Source organism: Panicum virgatum, chromosome 3K, assembly GCF_016808335.1.
Source record: "Panicum virgatum strain AP13 chromosome 3K, P.virgatum_v5, whole genome shotgun sequence".
Lineage (NCBI taxonomy): Eukaryota > Viridiplantae > Streptophyta > Magnoliopsida > Poales > Poaceae > Panicum > Panicum virgatum.
Window position 1 is genome coordinate 2,690,096 of NC_053138.1, and position 20,713 is coordinate 2,710,808.

General features: G+C 45.3%; 1 protein-coding gene across 2 annotated transcripts; it reads left to right on the forward strand.

Moving 5' to 3' along the window:
- The first annotated feature begins 14,272 nt into the window (after positions 1 to 14,272).
- LOC120696773 (transcription factor LHW-like) lies at positions 14,273 to 19,914 on the forward strand. Of its 2 annotated transcripts, none has more exons than XR_005684291.1 (10): positions 14,273 to 14,883; positions 15,382 to 15,528; positions 15,647 to 15,728; positions 16,217 to 16,258; positions 16,345 to 16,404; positions 16,807 to 18,525; positions 18,665 to 18,761; positions 18,860 to 18,997; positions 19,081 to 19,206; positions 19,381 to 19,480. XR_005684291.1 is itself a non-coding variant. In XM_039979753.1 (10 exons), exons 1-10 carry the CDS (start codon positions 14,792 to 14,794, stop codon positions 19,540 to 19,542), a joined length of 2,670 nt encoding a protein of 889 aa, XP_039835687.1. In that variant the 5' UTR covers positions 14,276 to 14,791; the 3' UTR covers positions 19,543 to 19,914. The 2 variants fall into 2 exon arrangements, 1 of the variants encoding a protein (XP_039835687.1); XM_039979753.1 differs by having other exon boundaries at positions 14,276 to 14,883; positions 18,660 to 18,761; positions 19,381 to 19,914.
- Positions 19,915 to 20,713: the final 799 nt, after the last annotated feature.

A 20,713-nucleotide genomic window follows, 5' to 3' on the forward strand; every position in this document is an offset into this window, starting at 1 on the left:
GGGATTAAAATAAGAAGGGAAAGTGGATTCAAAAGGCGATGTGGGTTCACAAATGGATGAACCGCAAGATGTGCCGAGTGATGTGCGAAATCCGCCGCCTAACCCAACATGTTTGCCGATGGGACAAACCTTTGCCACCGTAGAGTCTTCGTCGTACGTTTCGAGAAAATCCCACCGGAGTTAGTGGAAGACGGCTGCGGTTACTACATTTGTACCGTTTCGAGAGAAACTCGTCGGAGTTAGCGGAAAACGGCTGCGGTTACTAATCGCAACGCATCGGTCTACTGCGTTTACGTTTTGAACTCGAAAGGCACCTTCGACTTTTAGCGAGAATGTGGTGAAAAAGCCAGCATGTCCCCTCCGTCTCAGTCAAGTCTCTGTTGGTTCCGAAGTCTTCGCGTTTTAGAGTGAAACATTGGTCTCTTCTTCGCTATTTGGAGAAAAACATGGGTCCACTTCAGCAATAATTTATTCCTTATTGTGCTTCTCTTAGTGTGCAATACATTTTCTCGTGTCTACATGGCTGCTCTTAGTGTCTAATTCATTTTGTCGTATCCACATTTAATAACACCTCATTGTTCCATTACTTAAAGTGTCTAAACCATCTCCTTCCGTTTCAAAATAATGTATGGCACACTTAGATTTTTCAAAGACGTCAATTTTGTAAATTTTGAACAATAGTTAATCAAATTATATGTCTAGTTAGTATATAAACCTTTTTATCAACGGATTCATATTTCACATATGTCTATCTATTACAAGACGATCGTGTAACAACTGATAACACGCCTATATTTTAAGAGCAACTAATTGTCAAAGTATACTTCTAAAATACACTCTGGAATCCTAATATGGCTTACACAAAACAGTGAGCCTTAGTTGGTATTTTGGTGGTGTTCAGCAATATTTGGGACCGACTTGTCTAAAAACTAGCATGCATATTTGTCTAAAACATTATGTATTTGTATGATATATATATATATATATGTATGGCAATAATCAAGACATATTTTGATATAGATTGTAAATCATTTGGGGGGGAAATATTGGCACTGTACACTTTCTTTCATTACAGGCTATAGATTTGGGGTCGCAACCCTCAAATTATGTTCCTCCTCCACAAACTTCAACAGTACTACAAGCGGACTAATGCGCGAAATTCGGAACCAAACATATCATGTTCACTACTAGGAAATATCTTTGCCACTTTAGATTTTTTTAGATTACACAGTACAACTTGGACACTCACAACGCACGCACACTCACACCCTTATAAACACACGTACGCAAATCATACCTCTTCGAAGACTGAGCCGGCAAATCCTCAAGATTAACGAAGTCACCACAGGCGCCTCGCTGTCAAGGGGAACATCGTGTACCACTGAATGCACAACGCCGTTAAATCCCAGAATATTCACTCCCACAAGGTGTCGAACCCAGGACCTCAAGTGCTACCGAGACTCTTGTAACCACTAGGCTACAGGCCCTTTCGCAGCTGCTTTAGATTCTTCGTCATACCTTGTCGAGAGAAACCCGTGGAGTTAGAGAAAAAAAGGGTTTGCAGTTTTTATAGTATAGTGCAATAATAATAACATAAGCCGTCCATCTATCATGTTTACGTTTTCGGCTTTTAGCGTGGAGAACGGAGATGAAGTCAGCATGCTTGTCTCCCAGCTCCGCCAAGTCTGTGTCAATTTCAAAGCCTTCGCCATTTAGAGGGCAATGTATAAGGTCTCCTTTGCCCTTCTTCTTTTTTTTTTTTGAGAGAGAAACAAGGATCCAGGTCTGCTTGCGTGGCACTGGAGCACGTTGGAGTTGGAGCACTCCTCGCTGCGGATGTCGAACGCGCACAGCCGGAGACGGCCCCAGGGACCGCCAGCCACTGTGACTGTTAGCGAGAGCCGCAGCGCGTGCGTGCCAACGGCCTCCGCAACGTCCGAGCCTGCCAGCGCGCTCTGCGCTCGCCGCGCCGTCCGCTGCGCTCGCTCCCGCATCCATCGCGTAGACTAGTTCTAGCTGTTAGCTCCTGCTGTACATGTATAAATGGCATGCACACTCTGATGATCAATGCAACTCTGCGGTTGATCTCCCTCGAGTTCTTTCTTTTCATGATCACGATCGGACCCTGTCATCTCGTTCCAATCCCCTTTGCTTCTGCAGTTCTGCTCAACCCTCTGCTGCATTGGCCTCCCCAACTCACTCCACCGATTCCTCTGCTTCCTCCGCCGCCGCCACAGTTCCTCAGCCGGCGCCTGCCTGACTGCCTCCGTCGTGCAGATCGTCAACATCCGTACGTTCCCACGTCCCGGTTCTGGTCGACATGGCTGAATCCAACTACACCCAACGGCGCTGCTGTTCTTGGGAAGTTCGGATTCGAAGATCACGTCCACAATCTGCCGATCCCCGCCCAGCGCGATGCTACCTGATGCTGGAAGAACTCCGCGACGAGCACGACTCTAAGCAGGAGGCCGGGCAGGCGTTCCTCGCCAGCACCGACGCCGGGGCGCCGGGGGCTCGTCTGCGCCGCAGCCCCACTCCGCCGACTCGTCGTCTCCGACCGGCGGCAACCGTTCTTCCAAGCCGAAGTACAAGAAGCGCGGCCACCGCGGCCCGCGGGAACTCCTCCGGCGGCGGATCTTCCTCCTCACCTGGCGGCGGCGGCGCACAACATCCGCAGGCTCCAGCTCCAGGGTGGGCTGTCGGCTTCAGCCCGTGGACCAGACTGGTCCAGGCCTAGCCCGTGTCTTTCCGGGCCACGGGATCCGGCGTGCCGGGCCCGCGTTCTCTGTTCCAGCCCACTTCGGCCATGACGGCTCAACACCACCACCAGCTCCCAGTCCCACTCAGGAATGGGGTCTTTTTCCTTTTTATATTTAAAAATAAAAAAATTTCAAAAATATATGCTGGTTTGGGAATATTTCAAAAATAGGGGCATGTCGCCTGGTGGGACATATATGTAAGAAAAATAATTAATTGTAGACCCCTGGGTGGAGTGGGGGGCCGGTCGCCCGTCTATGGGGCGACATGTCGCCCCTCTCGCTCCCGCCCCGCAATAGCGTTCAATAGCGTTGCATACAGGCCTTTAGTCTTCTTCCACTATGCGAATCCAGTAGGCCAATTGCATGCACCAAGCACATGCATGCAAGATTGTACACTATCTACTCTTTTATTTATTATTTATTCATTTCCTCGCATTTGCATGGGAATCGCTGGCCACATGCGGCATGCACAAGCATGCAACGTTATATGTTATCTTCTCTTTATTTCATTATTTATTCACTTTCTTTTTATTGTTTCTTTTTTATTTCTTTCATTATTTATTCACTACCACGGGGCTGCCACGTGTCCCACTACAACGGGCGTGGGCGCGAGTCTTCCGCTGGAAGCCTCCCCACCCACCGTATTAAATGCGGGTGGTTGAGACGTGCTCTGTCACCGTGGAACGCGGGGTAGGTTTTGTCAGACTGCACTGTTGGTCGCGAGTTACCGAGCCAACAGTGGCGCCGCGCACGGTCGCGCTCGCCTGATGCCGCATTAAATGGAGGCGACGGCACGGCGTTTTCCATTATGTCGTCTATGCCGCACGCTACGACCAGCTACTCTGCAAGCTACGAGCAACGCTCTGACAAGATAGGGCAAGGCCACGCCGGTCGGAAGAATCTATGCCGGTCAGCGAATAAATAATGAAAGAAAGTGAATAAATAATGAAAGAAATAAAAAATAAACAATAAAAAGAAAGTGAATAAATAATGAAATAAAGAGAAGATAACGTATAACATTGCATGCTTGTGCATGCCGCATGTGGCCAGCGATTCCCATGCAGATGCGAGGAAATGAATAAATAATAAATAAAAGAGTAGATAGTGTACAATCTTGCATGCATGTGCTTCGTGCATGCAGTTGGCCTACCGGATTCGCATAGTGGAAGGAGACTAAAGGCCTGCATGCAACGTTATTGCGGGGCGAGAGCGCCACATAGACGGGCGATCGGCCTCCCCGTTCCACACAGGGGTTTACAGTTAATTATTTTTCTTACATATAGGTCTCTGTCGCCCCGTGGGTGGGCGACAGGCCCCTGTCGCTCCTCCACCGGGCGACAGGCCCCCATTTTTGAAATATTCCCAAACCGGCATATATTTTTGAATTTTTTTATTTTTAAATATAAAAACGAAAAAAATTCTCAGGAATGCCCTCGTGCGCCGAGGCTCCCACAGCCCACGCGGCCAGGCCACGCTACGGGTAACGGATCAAGAAGCTCGCCGCCGCCATGGCCAAGCCTAGCAGGTAGCAGCCTCCCTTTGCCGCACCGTCGCTGGCTGCCCTAACCTTGATCAAGCGCGCGTGCGTGCACACTGGTTGGCTAGGTGACGTAGGTGGAAAATGAGGCTGGACTTTGAAAATCAAATCAGGATCTGCCTCTACGATTTCGGGACTAGGAAATAGAAGTGTGATGGCCTGCTCGTAGGGCTGGACGAAAAGCTTGTAACTCGCTAGCTTGCTCGACTCACTCGTTAATGGCTCAGCTCGAGCTCGACTCGTTTTATAACAAGCCAGCTCGTTTTATAACAAGCCAACTCGTTTTATAATGAGCCAGCTCGAGCCAGCTCGCGAGCTGCTCGCGAGCCATAACGAGCCAGTTAATTATGAAGCCAGCAAATTTAAATGGGTGCATTATTAAAGACAAAAAATTCTAATGACCCATATTTGAAGAAAATGAGTGCTGCAATGTTAAACAAATTTGATAAATATTTGGAAGAGAAGAACAATGTCATGGTTATTGCTACAATCCTTGACCCTAAGTTCAAAATGATATATATTCAGTTCTATTTTAGTCAGCTTTATGACTCCTCAAGGTATGAACAAGAGGTTGCTTATATAAAAAATGAGTTAGAATAGTTGTATAAGAAGCAAGAATTGGAACAATGCTGGAAAATGGGTAAGAAGAGCAGCATAAGAAGCAAGAATTGGAACGAGCCAAACGAGCTATAACGAGCCAAACGAGCCATACTCTGTGATGATGTGTGTTCATATTGTCTCTCTACGTTGGCTCGCGAGCCAAACGAGCTAGCTCGAGCTCGATAACGAGCCGAGCCGAGCTAGCCTGCTGGCTCGTTAGTATAACGAGCCGAGCCGAGCCAATATGTTAACGAGCCGAGCTATAACGAGCCGAGCCATAACGAGCCGAGCTGGCTTGATATCCAGCCTACCAGCCCTACCTGCTCGCCACCACTCATTCACTTCCCCTCCTCGCCCGGCGCCGATAGGACCAGCCACCGGACGACGGTGAGCCCAGCGCTGGTCACACACGCTGGCCGGAAGCATGCGCAACGGCGCTGACGGCTGAGTGGAGGTAAAATTGAAACAACGAACATCTCAAGGTGGTCCTACTTACTCAATAATTTCAGGTCTATTTATCTTCTCAACACCTCAATGAAAATTATCACTAAGCTTCTTGCTTATAGGCTGCAGAAGTTGTTTCAGCATCTCATCCACAAGAATCAGTATGGTTTCATATGTGCCATCACTTCAGAAAAAGGGATAATTATTTTGAAACTAGACTTTAAAAAAGCATTTGACAAGATTGAACATCAAGCATTGCTAAACATCATGAGGCATAAAGGTTTTGGAGAAAAATGGTTGGCTTGGATGGAACTTATTTTCTCCTCTGGTACCTCTTCAATCCTACTGAATGGTGTTCTTAGAAAAACTTTTTCTGTAGAAGATCTACAATGAAACACAATCTTGTACAGAGTGTGATCAACAATGCAAGAAACCAGGGCCATTTTGAACCTACCAATCCCACTACAATAGCTAGGACTTTCCAGTACTCCAATATGCTGATGACATCTTGTAATCATTGGAAGCTTGGCCCTCTCAAGTCCTGTCCCTCAGGAACCTTTTACATGATTTCTCAGCTTCTACAGACCTTAAGGTTAACTTCTCCAAATCTTTGCTAGTACCAATTAATCTAGAAGAAGCCAGAATTGCTCATCTTGCTCAGCATTTTGGCTGTGCTGTTGGAACCTTACCTTTCAACTAATTGGGTCTGCCTTGGGTCTGACCACACCCAACGTTATTGAATTCATGACTTTGGTAACGAGATGTGAATGACGTCTAGCTTTTACTTCTCCCTTCCTTTCCCAAGCGGGCAGATTAGAGGTAACAAATTCCATTTTCACGTCATTCCTAATATTCTTCATGAGCACTTCCAACTACATAAAACAGTCATCAAGCAAGTAAATAGTTACAAAAATACATTATCAATGATAACGAGCCTAACGAGCCATCCAAGGCTGCTTGGGATTTGGTCTGTCTACCAAAAGCTGAAGGAGGTCTTGGAGTGCTAAATCTGCAGACACAAAATGAAGCCCTACTATTAAATAATCTTCACAAATTCCTTAATAGACATGACATTCCTTGGGTGCATCTGATTTGGGAAAGTCATTATATCAATGGATCTTTTGGTGGACAGACAATTTAAAATTGCTGAATTCTTTTAAAGATTTAGCCATGGCAAATGTTTTAGATGGGGCAAGCTGTCTTTTCTTGGATGATCTCTGGTTGAACAAAGTACCAAAACTTCACTACCCAAAACTCTTCTCGTTTGCTAAATTCATAGAAATCTCAATCAAGACTGCTCGTAACATTGAGGGGCTATAGTTGCTTTTCCATCTTACTTTGTCCTCTTTTGGCTACTCAGCAACTCCTTGCACTAGCATAGGATTTAAACGCTTTACCTGATTCTGAAGAGAAGGACCTATGGTCTTATATCCAGGGGTTTCCTTTCTACTCTTCCTCTGAAGCCTATGTGCATTTAATTGGACATTTGCCGACACATCCTATCTTCCTATGGCTCTAGGAATCCTCCTGTCAGAACAAACACAAAGTCTTCCTCTGGCTATTGCTTCGGGACAGGCTTAGTACTAGGGAACTTCTTAGGAGAAGAAACATACTCTTGCCCTCCTATAATTGTGCTTGCTACACTTTGCGTGTTGATGAATCTTTATCCCATCTGTTTCAGGCCTGCCCATTTGCACAAGCCTGCTAGCTTTAGCTCAACATTGTGTTTGTGGAGATTGGCCCTTTTTTTGGCTTTAGAAGAGGTTAAAGCTCATCTTAGTCTGCTCTTCTTCATGGACATCATCATACTTTTATGTTGGAGCATCTGTATGCAGAGAAATGATCTTATCTTTAAAGGAATTCAAGTTGTCTTCGGCACTTTAAGACTGAATTTGCTCTAGCTATCCTCAGAGCAAAAACAAGGCGCAAAATAGCTATGTTGAAATGGCCAGAAGCCTTTGTGTAATCATTCAATTTTTTTCCTTTCATTCATTGTCTCTTGAGACTGTTGTAAAATAGCCAATAGGAGGACTCTCCCTCCTATTTCATAAAAAAACATGTCAAGCTCTCCTTCAGAAGCCACAGAAAAGACCACACTTGCTTGCCTTTTTCTTTGGGAGGAGACGGGCCTGAAAGAGGATTTTTCAACATGGGCATTCATCAACACTAAAATTTTGTGCATTGCATTGCAGGACAGGTGTTGCTGCTTGCTACTACCTCTGTCCTAAAAAAACAATCCACTCTAGGATTCAAAAATTATCTTACAAAATAAGTCATCTTACCCTATTTAAAAAGTGCATGTATATATAATAATTAATTAGTGCTAAATATGAATAATAGATAGAGGTAAACATGATTATTTTAACTTCTTGTTAAATTTTTCTATAATTTCTAGGATGATTTTTTTTTGGACGGACGGAATTCCGATGATGAACAGTGTACTAACAGTATCTCACAGAAGGGTATGGAAGTTCATGGGCCAGTTGAGACTTGACAGAGTGGAGGCCTGCTCCACACCACCATTTTTTTACCAGGTCCTATCCGATGTGGGCTCTACGTGGGCCTCTTGGCCTGCTCCCCCATACTTTTTTTTTGAGGGAGGAGAAAACTGCAGCAGGGATGGATGGATGATGCCGCGAATGCGTGATGAGGTTTTGCTGCTCGCGGGAGGGGCCATCTGCAGCCCATCGATGGAATTGCAGCAGCTATGGGGACAGGATGACATTCATCAACCCAAGCAAAATCAATATTTTCAGTTTTTTTTTTAAAAAAAGCAATATTTTCTCTTTCTGAAAAAAATCAACTTCAGCAGGTTCAGGTAATGTTCTTACCAGAATTAAATGAGTTGCTGGATTCTTTCACCATCTGCGACGAGCAGCCAATCGAGTGACTGGACTGCACATTTGTCTCTCTCGCGGTCTCGCCCTTCCATTCCATCTTGCACAACACTCATGGCGGCCGTAGCCGCTGTGACGCAGTGATGCCGCAGCGACCGCGCCGCAGAGCGGGGTGTCGATGATTCGACACTCGTTATACTCTAAATTCATCACGAAAAAAATATTCTGTTTTACTTAGCAAGATTTTCTCTTCTATCAGTTTCTCCGCGCCCGTTGTCCTCTAAATCTCATCCTCAATCACAACTACCCGTCCGCGGGCCCCATATGTCAGCCTCACCTCCGCCTTCTCTCTCCCCCTCCCCGAACTCTCCGCCCCGTGCCCACCCCCTCCCTCCCCATCCCCTCCTCCGGCGTCCTTCCCGTGCCGCCGCCCACCTCTGCTCCCTCCCTCTTCCGCCGGCGGGGGCGGAGAGCAGCGAGGCGCGCGCAGCGGCGGGAGGCGGTGCCCTCCCGACTGCACGGGGCCGGGGCCAGCACCTCGGCCGCACACACAAGGGGGCTGGCGGCGGCGGTGCGAAATCCTCTGCGACGGCGGCGGCTAGATCCAGTCCACCGTGGCGCTCCGACCTCACCGGCCGCCTCCTCCTCCTTGCCACGCCTCCTCGCCCTGCAGGCCGGCTCGTGCGCGGAGGTGAGGAGCAGCAGGGGGCAGCGAGCCGACGGAGGAGCAGCGAGGAGCTGCGCGCCGGCGCGGTGGAGGAGCAGCAGCTCCGCGGCCTCCCTGCGTCGCTGCCACCCCCATCTTCTTCTCCTCTCTTGTCCAGGTGCTCGTCGGCCGCCTCCCTTCGCCGGTGCGCTCGCTCCGCCCCGCCGGCCGAACGGTTGGGAAAGCGCGCGGACACGCGGGCCCCGCGCCACGTCCAACCGTAGCGGACGTCCGCTCGCTCCGCTGGATTTCGCGGGCGGGAGCCCGTCGCTGCGGCACTTTTTCCGCTAAAACCATCCTTCAGGGAGTTGTAGCGGCTCCCGCTGCGGATAGCCTCATGATAGGCGGAAGCGGCCAATGGCATCGGACATTCTTGCGGTCTCGCGTCGCGCTGGCCTTTCAGACCGACCTACGCCATGGCTACTTGTTTACTGCTGCAACGACCGACAGATGGGCTGCCGGGTGATCTCGCTTTCCAGGCGCAAGATCTGTCCGAGATGACGATGCCGCGCTTTAATTCATGTTCATTCACTGGCCGCCGGGACGACCATGAGATCTCGCCTTCTTGTCCGCTAGTATGCACAGTTGCTGTTTCTCTCCCTCTCTTTTTTTATTGCTGTTTCTCTCCCTCTCTTTTTTTTAATACTAATTGTGCGCCTATATATAGTTGTATTACTTTGTAGAAAAATTTACCGGCATATCATAGTTGTGTGGGACGGTCATGGTTGTATCTACTGAAATCGTCTCGATGTGACACGTATAATACTTTCGGTATTAGTGGAGGAAGTTTTCAAAGATTGATTGCGTTGCGTGCGTTTTACAGTGAGTTCTACTTCTACTACAGAGGAAGTATGGAAACAAGTTGCCGAGGAGACGCTGTAATTGTTTGGGATGAACAAATCTGTTGGAATCATTTCGATGTGACACATATACTATTTTCTATGGTGGCTAAAGTTTTCAAAGGTTGATCTAACGCATCATATGCATGGCGGTGTCATTGTGGATCACATTTTCAGGTTCACTACGAAAGTATGAAATTTCAGATATTCAGAAAAAGAACGTGCTTGAAATAGGAAAAAACAACACTGGCTCTTGTAAAAAAAACTAACCTGCTTGGTGTTTTGGAGTTGTGCATAATCACATTTTCTGATGATACATTACATTGTTTTCCTCTCAATTATCGGGGACAAAATTCAGTACCAGTAAAATCTGTAGCCTTCTCGTTTCTTCAACCACACAAAATAATTGCCTGAATATACATCATTTCCCCCCATAGATTGCCATGTGTACTCCTCCTAGAGAGAAATTATGGATACGGAATCATTGACAAAAGTAGAATGTAAAGGGAAAGAATCAAAAGACAAGAGAGGAGAAAAAGGTTGTAGAGGAGCAGAACTGTGGAGCAGTGCTTGATTGGGGAACGTATATAGCTTAGCTGGTACCTACCAGCTGCAAGCCTGCAATGCGATGCCTGCTGTCCTCCGATCCCTCACTCTTGTCTTTCACCCTGCCGTGGTGCCTTTGTGCCATGGCCACCTTTCTTGCCGTCCATGATTAGGGCTTTAATCGATGAGGGTAGCAAACAAAAACAAAGAGGGGACACATCACAATCGCCATCACCGAGCACCACAGAGACCACACTGGCTATGCGGGCACATGCCACATGGATCCGTCATGCCCAGAAACTGTATGCTTCTTGCTTTCCTATACTCTTCACTTCTTGCTCCATCATTTTTTTCCTTACATTTCATTTCTACCTACAGCTTAGCTAGGGTTTTGCGGTTATCATTTGCGAAAGCCTTATGATGGTTCATACTTCATAGTTCATGAAACCTGCCCCCATAGGCAGTTTTTGGTTAGTAGGAATCATGTCAGTATGCCACCATTATTTTGAATGGAAATTACACCTTGAACAGAGTAAAGATTCAGTCAGCGCATAGACATGACAAATTAAAACATGGTGTGCCACGAGAATATCTAACCATAATGATAATTTATATAAGAGAACTTTTACAATGATTGAAAAAAATAGGAGCCGTCCATATGATAAAATTCTACGGTGGAGAAGGCTTTCACCCAGAAGTACCTAGGTTAAAGTACATGGTACTTTCAAAATATGGGACCAAGTACCAAAAATAGTAGGACCAAGTACTGATTTAATTTAATTTTCATAGATTAACGGCCAGAAAAAATTCAAGAGAATAAGTACCTGAAAGTACCAAGGGTACTTTACGATCATTGTAAAAGAGCTCTTTATATAAATACGCAAACAATAGTATTTAGAAAAGAAAACAGACATCAGGCGACCCATTTTCCCTGATACCACTGCTGATCCATGTGTGCTCCTTTCTTGAGGCCCAATACCCATGCTAATAGCACAATCAGAATCAGTGTGGGGGCAAAGCAAACAAAGCAGGCTTCAAATCAAAGGAACTGTTGCCCTCTTGCCTAGGGTTCTTACAAGTGGTATTAATTGCAAGACGCCAAGGTCAAGATTCTCATACAGATTATGTCCTGTAGTGGGTTGGTGCCTTCCTCTATTATTCGTCTCACTCCAAATCCATCCTGCGCAAACTTGGCACTGTATCTGTTTCCTTCATGGTTATGCACTTTTGTTTTTCTAAACGGCAGGGCGTTTGTGCTAAATTAGCTGTCAAACGAAAGGGCATAGATCTTTGTTAGTTTTTTGTACGTCCAAACGGATCCTCGGTTGAATTTGGACACCGCATAGAGGGTAAGGTTTTTCAGGTCACAAATGCTCAACCCTTTTGTCCTGGTACGCAAATATGCATCACTCGTGTCATGTTTTCTACCTTTTCCTTCTGAGCTGATGTCACTCTTTTCTCTTAGATGTGTGATCTCATCCTCCAAATCTATGGCCTTTTAGGTATTTGTCCCATGATCTCATCTCGTGTTCAGCACTGCTAATCTTCCACTGGGATCACCTAAATGAGTTGCTGATTATCCTACTTCAGGCACCCAACCTCATGACCCCAAAGAATGAAGCGATCATCTAATTTGGCTCTACCTTGGATCCAACTGAATGATAAACTGATACGTATGAAACTGAGCCATTCCAGTTCCAGCCAAAAGCAGCTTTGGCCTGTTTCATGATGTGACTAAACTCAAATAAACGTCCCCGTTTGTGTTCTAGTGGAGCACTTCTAGAAGCGACACATTCATCCATATATCCACATCAAGAAGAGGAGTAGGATTAGTCTGCAAGCCTCCACTAATGAGTCAGCATAGTCTTTAGATTAATGGTTCGTTTATCTCTGGGATTTGGCCACCTCTCAATAAATAAACAAATGCAAATGGAATGCCACACGTTCAGGGATGGATATGTTTAATTTCCGTTGCACAAAAAGGATGGACAGGCTAAAGGGCTTTGGTTTTGAGGTTTCCTAACTGTTAAAAATGAGTGTGAAATGGGACTTAGACTAATATATTTTGGCAGTTTAAAAGCTGGTTCTTTTTTGTCCTGGGGCTTTTGGCTTTCTGACTGTGAAATGGAGAAGCAACAAACTTGGACCGGGGCTCGAGTAACACTGTTGTAGCTGTGAACTCCAGCACGGACAGTGCTCCCTGTTTGTAAGTTTTTCTAGTTTTTTCCCAGCCCCTGTGTTCAGTCTGAAACTCTGAATGGACATAGTGCGTACTAGTCTAGAATGTAGGAATGTTTTCCTTGAGATATTATGTAACATAGGATAATCCTTTCACCACATTTATTACGAATAGAGAATCGCATCAGATAAATGGAGTAAAAAAAAAGGGAGGATCATTTGATTTATCAGCAGGAGAACAGCACCAAGATCTCAAAATCAAACAGCTAAGGCCAAATCATTTTTTCAGAACGAAAAGCCAAGATCAAACAACTGTGATATAATAGCATATCTTTCTAACAAAAAGCAGGGTCAGTCAGACTTCCATTCAAAAACAACTAAGATCTCACAAAGCACCTCATTATGAAATGCCCCTGCAAAAAGATAGCAACAAAAAACAAAACTAGCTGCTAAGAGTACACGTCTGACGCAGCCATGCCAAATGACAAACGGGTCCTAGTGCAGACAGAATATTGCAGGCCCACCCACCAGTGCCTGTTCGGATCAAGACATGGCCAACCACGACAGTGAAAGAAGGTACAGTAGCAAGATTATTTTAATTTTTAAACTAACCATTTGCAGATTGAAGCTAACAGAGCCATTGGAAAATGCTTCAATTAGGCTAAGAGGACAGGCTCTGCCATCTGATTGTTTAGGCTCTGCCTTTTGCCCCCTCTGTAAATTTTTTTAATATGCTTGTTAATTTAGAATTACCCCACCACTCCCTCAAAAGAATACACGACCACATAATTGTACTCCATGCCCACCTTTTGAAGGCCCATATTGGCATGGCTGTTAATTGTCCAGCAACCTCGAGGGCATATCTGTCATTACGGAATAAATCTGGTCCACGACATTCGATTTGTTGGATTAGCTTACATTATCCTATTTGTCTTCTTTTGAAGGGTTCTGAATATTGTACGTAAAGCTTCCAAAAGGAATTCCTGCTTGGTACGATTGTAAAAAATAATGCTACTTGGCATAATGTGAGGAAAGCCCTGTTATATCATTAAGAAGAACAATAACTAGGGTTTTCTAGCACGATTATGGTAACATACAATGCTAGCCTTGGTACAAAATCGCCTATACTTTTTGGTAAACAAAAGAATTTTTTACATCCAGAATTTTTCTCCATACCTTCTGAACGAGTTGTTAGTGAGAATCTCTGTCTTCGCAGACACAATAACCTGACACCTCTGCGAGACTGTTTGCACACCATATGATCAAATCAAAAGGGTACATCTTTGATTGTAAAACAGGAACATTCAGAAGCTAATTAATCAAAGGCATTAATGATCCCTTTAAAATTTGAAAATTTGCACAAAGTCATTTAAAAGCTAGAGCTAAATTTGCTTGATAAGTGAGAAAACCCACACATGGCCAATTGGGGTGAGGTTGGGAGTCCTTAGGCCAATTTCAGTGAGAGTGTTATAGAAGTGTCATAGACATTAATTTTGTTAACATGTACTAATAGTATGAGAAGAGAGAAACGAGGAGTATCATGAAATGTGAGAGAAATGTCATCACCGTGACACTCTACTAGCACAATTCTCAAATTTTCAATTTTAGTAACTGTAGTAATGACTTGCCTAAGCAAAATTCCTGTCGAATACTGCTACCACACCACACACAGAACACAACGCAGCCAATCTAAACATAGGAAGAGGGCTATCATTAGCATCCCCATTTTGCCCCCCGTGGAGAGAATGATGCCTGCCTCGGGAGCCGCGAAGGAAAAAAGAAAAGAAAAGAGGGAGAGAATGCAAAAGGCCGAGCACAGCAAAGCAACAAGAAAGAGAAAGCCAAAACACACAGCGAGAGCGAGCGAGAGAGAGAGAGCAGCAACAGCAAGTGCGAACCCAAAGAGGCCAAAGCCAAAGCGAGGAGGAAGACACACAAAGACATTGACGACCCGCAGCAGCATCCCAAGCGCCCAGCAGCGAATCCACTCTCCCCCTGAGCCCCAGCACCGAGGCAGGCTCGCTCGCCGCCGCCGGCGGCTACCTCGCCCCGTGAAGCGAAGCGGCCCTACGCTGACGCTGACGCTGGGACCCGCGCCTGCTGGGAGGCCGGGAGTGGGGCCGCCCCCCTGATGGGCGCGTGCGCGCCGGCGGCGACGGGAAGCGTGAGGACGAGGAGGGCCGGCGGGCTCCGCGCGAAGCAGGCCGAGCGCGCCAGCTGCCGCGGCGCCTAGGGAGGCGGCGGTCCCTTTCGTCCGTCCTGTTCAGAGGGGCGCTGGAGGCGGCGGCTGCGGCCTCCCGAGGAGCTAGGGTTGCTAGGGTTCTCTCTCGCTCTGCGCCGCCGGGATGGCGGTCGGGGACGCGCTGCGGCGGCTCTGCGAGGAGGTCGGCTGGTCCTACGCCGTCTTCTGGAAGGCCATCGGCGCCGCGGACCCTGTGTAAGCCTCTCCCTTCCGTCCTTCTTTATTTTTTCGGCGTGATTTTTTCTTTGGATCTTATAAGCTCCATCTTGCGAGAAATCCTCTCTCATTTTTTGGGCACGTTTATATTCCGCTTCTTATTTGCCGGTTTGTGCTCCGGATTTCTGTGCACATTCCGTCCGTTTCAGCTAGATTTGCCTAGTAGACAAGTGAGAGCGCGCGTGGGGAAGATTCGGATGGGCATATTCCTAGGCATCCTTCCTAATAAGGGAGCCCTGCCGCTGGAGAAACTAGTGTCTGAAACTTTTGGCGGTGCTGCAATTTACTGGAACATGTACCCAAAGAGTTGGCGTGAATGTGTTTTAGTAGTTGGGGTGTGCAAGGGCGTGAATGCTCGAAATGCTCTTGCAATCCTGTGTAATGCTAATGTGCTGTGCGTTTAGCTTCATCATGTGCTTGGTGCACGAATTCAGCTTTTCCTTTGCCGATTCGAGTCTTTGCCTCGGTGATGTGCAGGCATTTGGTCTGGGAGGACGGCTTCTGTGGTCACGCATCGTGCTCCGCTGGATCTGAGGCTCCTGACGCCGGGTGCGAACCAGGCAGTAGCGTGTGCACGCTTGTCAGGAAGATTATGGCATCGCAAATTCATGTTGTTGGCGAAGGGTAAGCAAGGATGACATTTGCAGCTTGCAGTCTTCTTAGCTAAGTGCTTTGTACTGATGGCGTAGTTGGAGAAGTTCGAGTTGTACTGATGTACGTCTGCTGTGTTCATATTTGTTAGTACAATTGGCCGTGCTGCTTTTACCGGAAATCATCAATGGATCATCCACGATCCTGCCAATGATCACAGTCTCAGATCCGAGGTACAATTCCTCCTTTTTTCCTTGTGAACAGATATTAATGTAGCCCATTTCCAGTTTTCTGTGGTCCATTTTACTCCCACCTTATTTAAAGCGTGAGGCCAAGGGATTAATACCACTGCAGAAGTCCTTGTGGGTTTTTTTGTCCTCAAGTATTTGTTCTGCGTCTTCAAATTTTGGCATGTAGTGAAATTTGTCAATTATTCTGTCAACAAGTGGTCATTGCGATAAGCTAGCTGCAAAAGAAAACAAATAGACATGCGGAATAAATGGACATACTTTGAGGTTCTTGTTTGTATGGGTGGCCCTAGGGCTGAAGTCAACCATGTTGTTATGTCCCTTTTTTCATGCTTGCTTGCTCCATGAGGGATTTCCTCATTATCTTTGATCTCAGGCTTACTTATTGCCTAAGCAGAGATGTTTATTTGTTTTGGAAATTTTGGATGGCAGTACTGGCTTCTGTAAATAATTAATTTCTTCTCATATTATAGGTTTCTGCTGAGATAAATCATCAATCTGTAGCTGGTATTCGGGTTAGTATGATCGTTGCTCTTGCATGCTAGATTATTCACTGACACAGTGTTTGCTTCTGACGCTCAATAAGTTATTGTTTGTGCAGACTATTGCAATTATTCCTGTGTTACCACGTGGTGTACTGCAGCTAGGCTCTACAAATGTGGTAAGATATCCAGGCTTTGGCAAATGGGATTACAATATATTAGAAGTTGTCCTCTGTCATTACAATATGGGCCATGATGTATTTCTTTATGACTACGAGACTATCTACATTGTTGACCGGTCAAATGTTCTGTTCTCTTGATACCTGTATAAACTATATTGTGGTGAGATCTGAGGAAGACAAAATCTTGTGGATGGTAGTGGAAACCTGAAAAACAGAGCAACTTGTGATGATTCTGCTCTATTTTTAGCAATTCAGATTATTGTGAAAGAAATACGAAAAAAGATTCTCAGGACTATCAAGGGGAATTTTATTATTATCTTACTATGATTTCTCATTATGTAGACTCTGCTAACCATTCTTTTGACATGCTAGAGCTTACAAATGCTTACGTTCTGGCAGGTAGTGGAAGATACTAACCTTGTGCTCCAATATAAGAAGCTGTGTTCTCAGCTAAATAATCGATCAAGTATGGCATCATCGTCATCTGTTAAAAACGAATTGAACCAGAAGGTCCAGTCGCGCCCTTTGAATGCCCCCCCAAGTATGTACTCTGCAGATGTACGCTCAAAACTTTTTGGTGGATCCCCAGTAACATATCAACAATGCTATGGCCTGGATGCCACGACTGTGTCTAGTAGTATGTTGGCAAACACAGGCAGTAATGCTTCGTTGCTTATGGTTGCACAAAGAAATGGTCAAGCGGTTAAAGAGCACATTATATATGCTCCCGACACGAGGTTCAGACCCCAAAACCCTTACTGTGACAGGAGAGTTGAAAGTGACACTCAAAGTAGTGCTGTGAGCTCTGATTTCATCTCATCTATCTCAACGTCAATGGGAAAACATCCATTGTTGATGACTAACAGTAGACAGTTAGAACAAGGAAACATGGGTGAGCAGTCAGATCCCAGAAATTTTCTCTTGAAGTCTCTTGCATATCGGAGCCCTTTAGTCCATGAAAACACAAACATGATTCTGTTGCATGGCAGAAGCCAGTTGTCCGATTTTGTTAATAGTCATGGGGGTTTTGGTTTTCTCCCAGAAGGTTGTAGGGTAGTCAAGGGTAACCTGTATGCCAGCACTGCAAATCAAAATCTAGAACAAAGATGCAATTCTACTTCTGGGATTGCTGGGCATAAAGCAGCTATTTCATATAAAATGCCCCAATCTGCTCAAGTTGTTATGAAAATGGAGTGTCCCAAGGGAGAGACCTTTCAAGCTTCTGCAGCTGTGTCATCTGGCTCTAATCTCTCCAGTAGCTTGAAAACAGCCATTTCTCAAGAGAAGCATATTAGTAGTTCGGATCTTGGTGGCCCAAAAAAGGCTAATGAAGTACATGATCCTGCTGATGCAATTGTTCAAGCTGTCAAGAATATGGATCGACGCAAGCTCCCAGACATCTCTAATGAGAAAGTTCCGTCGCTCCTTATGGATCCTATTGCAGAAAGTGATTTGTTTGACATGTTCGGTTCTGAATTTCATCACTTGTGCCGCAATGTGGATAATGATCTTACCAGGAAAGCTGCGAAACCTGAGAGTTCAAATAGAGGTGCACCTGAGTCCTCTGTTCATGTCGATACATCTCCAGCCTTTGATTCAGTGGATGGCGAGTTCCCTTATTCTGGGATCTTCTCCCTAACTGATACCGACCAACTATTGGATGCGGTTATTTCCAATGTCAATCCTGGTGGCAAGCAGATCTCCGGTGACAGTGCCTCTTGCAAGACTTCAGTGACAGATATTCCTAGTAGTTCGTATTGTCGGTCAAAAGATCCAAAGCACTGTGAATCATCTGGGGCTCCTTCTTCGCTAATCAAGAATGAGTTCACTGTTTCAAATTTGGTTAAACAGCCATCTTTCCTAGAGAAGGAAGAGGATGGCTGTCTTTCCCAAAATAATGGAATACACAAATCTCAGATACGCCTTTGGATTGAGAGTGGACAGAACATGAAATGTGAAAGTGCTTCAGCCTCAAGCAGTAAGGGCGTTGATACGTCAAGCAAGGCAAGTCGGAAGAGATCTCGACCGGGAGAGAATCCTAAGCCACGACCGAAGGACCGTCAGCTTATTCAGGATCGTATAAAGGAGCTCCGGGAACTCGTACCTAATGGGGCAAAGGTATGCTCTTTTGTTGACTTGGTGCATTTTAAATGTCTATTATGGTTATTTAAGATTTCAATTGCACTTGGTTCAAACTTTTCATATCCTTGTATTGCAATCAATGTTATTCTCACATTGTTTGTTGTCAACAGTGTAGCATCGATGCGTTATTGGAGAAGACCATTAAGCACATGCTTTTCTTGCAAAGTGTGACAAAGCATGCGGACAACCTCAAGGACTCTAATGAATCTAAGGTACTGCATATACTTTGGTCCTCTATGTGCAGCCTATTTGATAAGATGATGCTGAAACTCATGAATCCTTTGTGATACTGTCGATAAACCCCAAACAGATTCTTGGTGGTGAGAATGGTCCGCTTAAAGATTACTTCGAAGGTGGTGCAACTTGGGCATTTGATGTTGGTAGTCAATCTATGACATGCCCGATCATTGTTGAGGATCTTGAGCGGCCTCGTCAGATGCTCGTGGAGGTAAATGATCCTGCTATTGCAAGTTGTTTCTATTCTGTCGTTCTCAATTGTTCTTTCCATTGCTGACTTTGGTGTCTCTGCAGATGCTTTGTGAGGATAGGGGTATCTTCTTGGAGATAGCTGACTTTATCAAAGGACTAGGATTAACCATCTTGAGGGGTGTGATGGAAGCACGCAAAAATAAAATCTGGGCACGTTTCACTGTTGAGGTAAGCAGTTCAGTGGCTAAGAAGATCACTAGTTTTGCTGAGAACTCACAAGCCAATATTAGCTTCCCCTCAGAGCATGTTGCAATATTTCCTTTTTTCATGGATTTAATTTCATGTTGTTTCCTTTGCTGTCTGCCTTTTGGTAGTAGTTCTTACTTTCTCGTGTTTATGCAGGCTAACAGGGATGTGACTAGAATGGAAATCTTCCTCTCTCTAATGCGCTTGCTGGAACCTAGCTGTGATGGCGGCGGAGCAGGAGAGAACCCTAACAACGTAAAAATGCCTCTAGGAGTTGTGCAATATCCCGTTATCCCTGCTACAGGGCATCTTAGATGAGCAAGCCAGCGAGCACAAATGTCACAGGAGGCATCTTTGAAATGCTAAGAGCGGGAGGTCAACCCACTTCTGCTATGACTAGCATTGTCAACTCACGACGAGCTGGAATCTCTGACATGCAGCGCATCGCCCCTGCAGTGTGCTATCGGAAAGCTTTAACAGTAGACGTGTACGAGAGGAGGATAGTTTGGTTCGACAGATGATCATTAGGCGATCGATGTTTTGGCTGTATAACCCTAGTTTCTGTTGTCGCTGATGTTTTTTTTTTGTTCTGCATATTAGTGAATTTTGTGATGTTCATCTAGTGAATGGAAATTCTGAGTTGATTTGTAGGCCTTGTTCAACTCAGGTCAGAGCTGCCCTTTTTCAGTATTCCCGCCTGTTGGTTGCTCATGAGAGACTTGTTTTTGCTTTATAACTCATGAGGTATTTCTTTGTCTCCCAAATTCTCATCAAGAGGATTCATGGGTACGTTCAAGAAGCAATTCTCGGCACTGCCACCGCTATACTACAGCGTGGTTGACCTTCATATAATCTAGACATCATGATGCATTGTTGTACCGGTTGGTAAAAAGAGAACTATTCATCTAGCATTGCGTCAGATGCTGTGTATCTATTCAGGTATTCACCAACGAAAGGATGAAGCCATAGAAGTACAGATCCCAATTGTATTTTTCAAATAAAAAAGAATAGATCCCAATTATCCCAAAATAAAAGACCCCAAGCTGCTTCCCCAGCCTTTGTCTGCCTGTCAATTGTCCCATTGTACCTTTCTCAGCCCAGGGCACAGAAGCTGCTGCTCTCCTAAATTTGAGGCTAAATTGTCATTTTATCACTGCAACTCTACCGCTCTTAGGCTGTTCGCTGCTATCCTATGAGCGTTTGAGGTCCTGTTTGGTTTCACTATCATATCTATCACAAAGATTCCCGAGAAAAAAATCTCATATGGAGTACTAAATGAAGTTTATTTGCAAAACCTTTTCATGAATGAGTGTAACTTTTCATGACGAATCTAATGACAGTAATTAATTGATAATTGACTACAGTGATGCTACAATAACCATTCTCTAATCGTGCGATCAAAGGCCTCATTAGATTCGTCTCGCGAAGATGCGCAGGATTGCAGAGTTAGTTTTATAAATTACTTTTATTTAGTACCGATCAAAAATTT

Excerpts from the sequence above, each read along its gene's own strand:
- LOC120696773 (XM_039979753.1), top strand. The coding sequence starts at position 14,792 with ATGGCGGTCGGGGACGCGCTGCGGCGGCTCTGCGAGGAGGTCGGCTGG. Across the intron at positions 16,259-16,344 it reads AATCTGTAGCTGGTATTCGG|ACTATTGCAATTATTCCTGT; the intron begins GTTAGTATGATC and ends TTGTTTGTGCAG. Across the intron at positions 18,526-18,659 it reads TCGTACCTAATGGGGCAAAG|TGTAGCATCGATGCGTTATT; the intron begins GTATGCTCTTTT and ends TGTTGTCAACAG.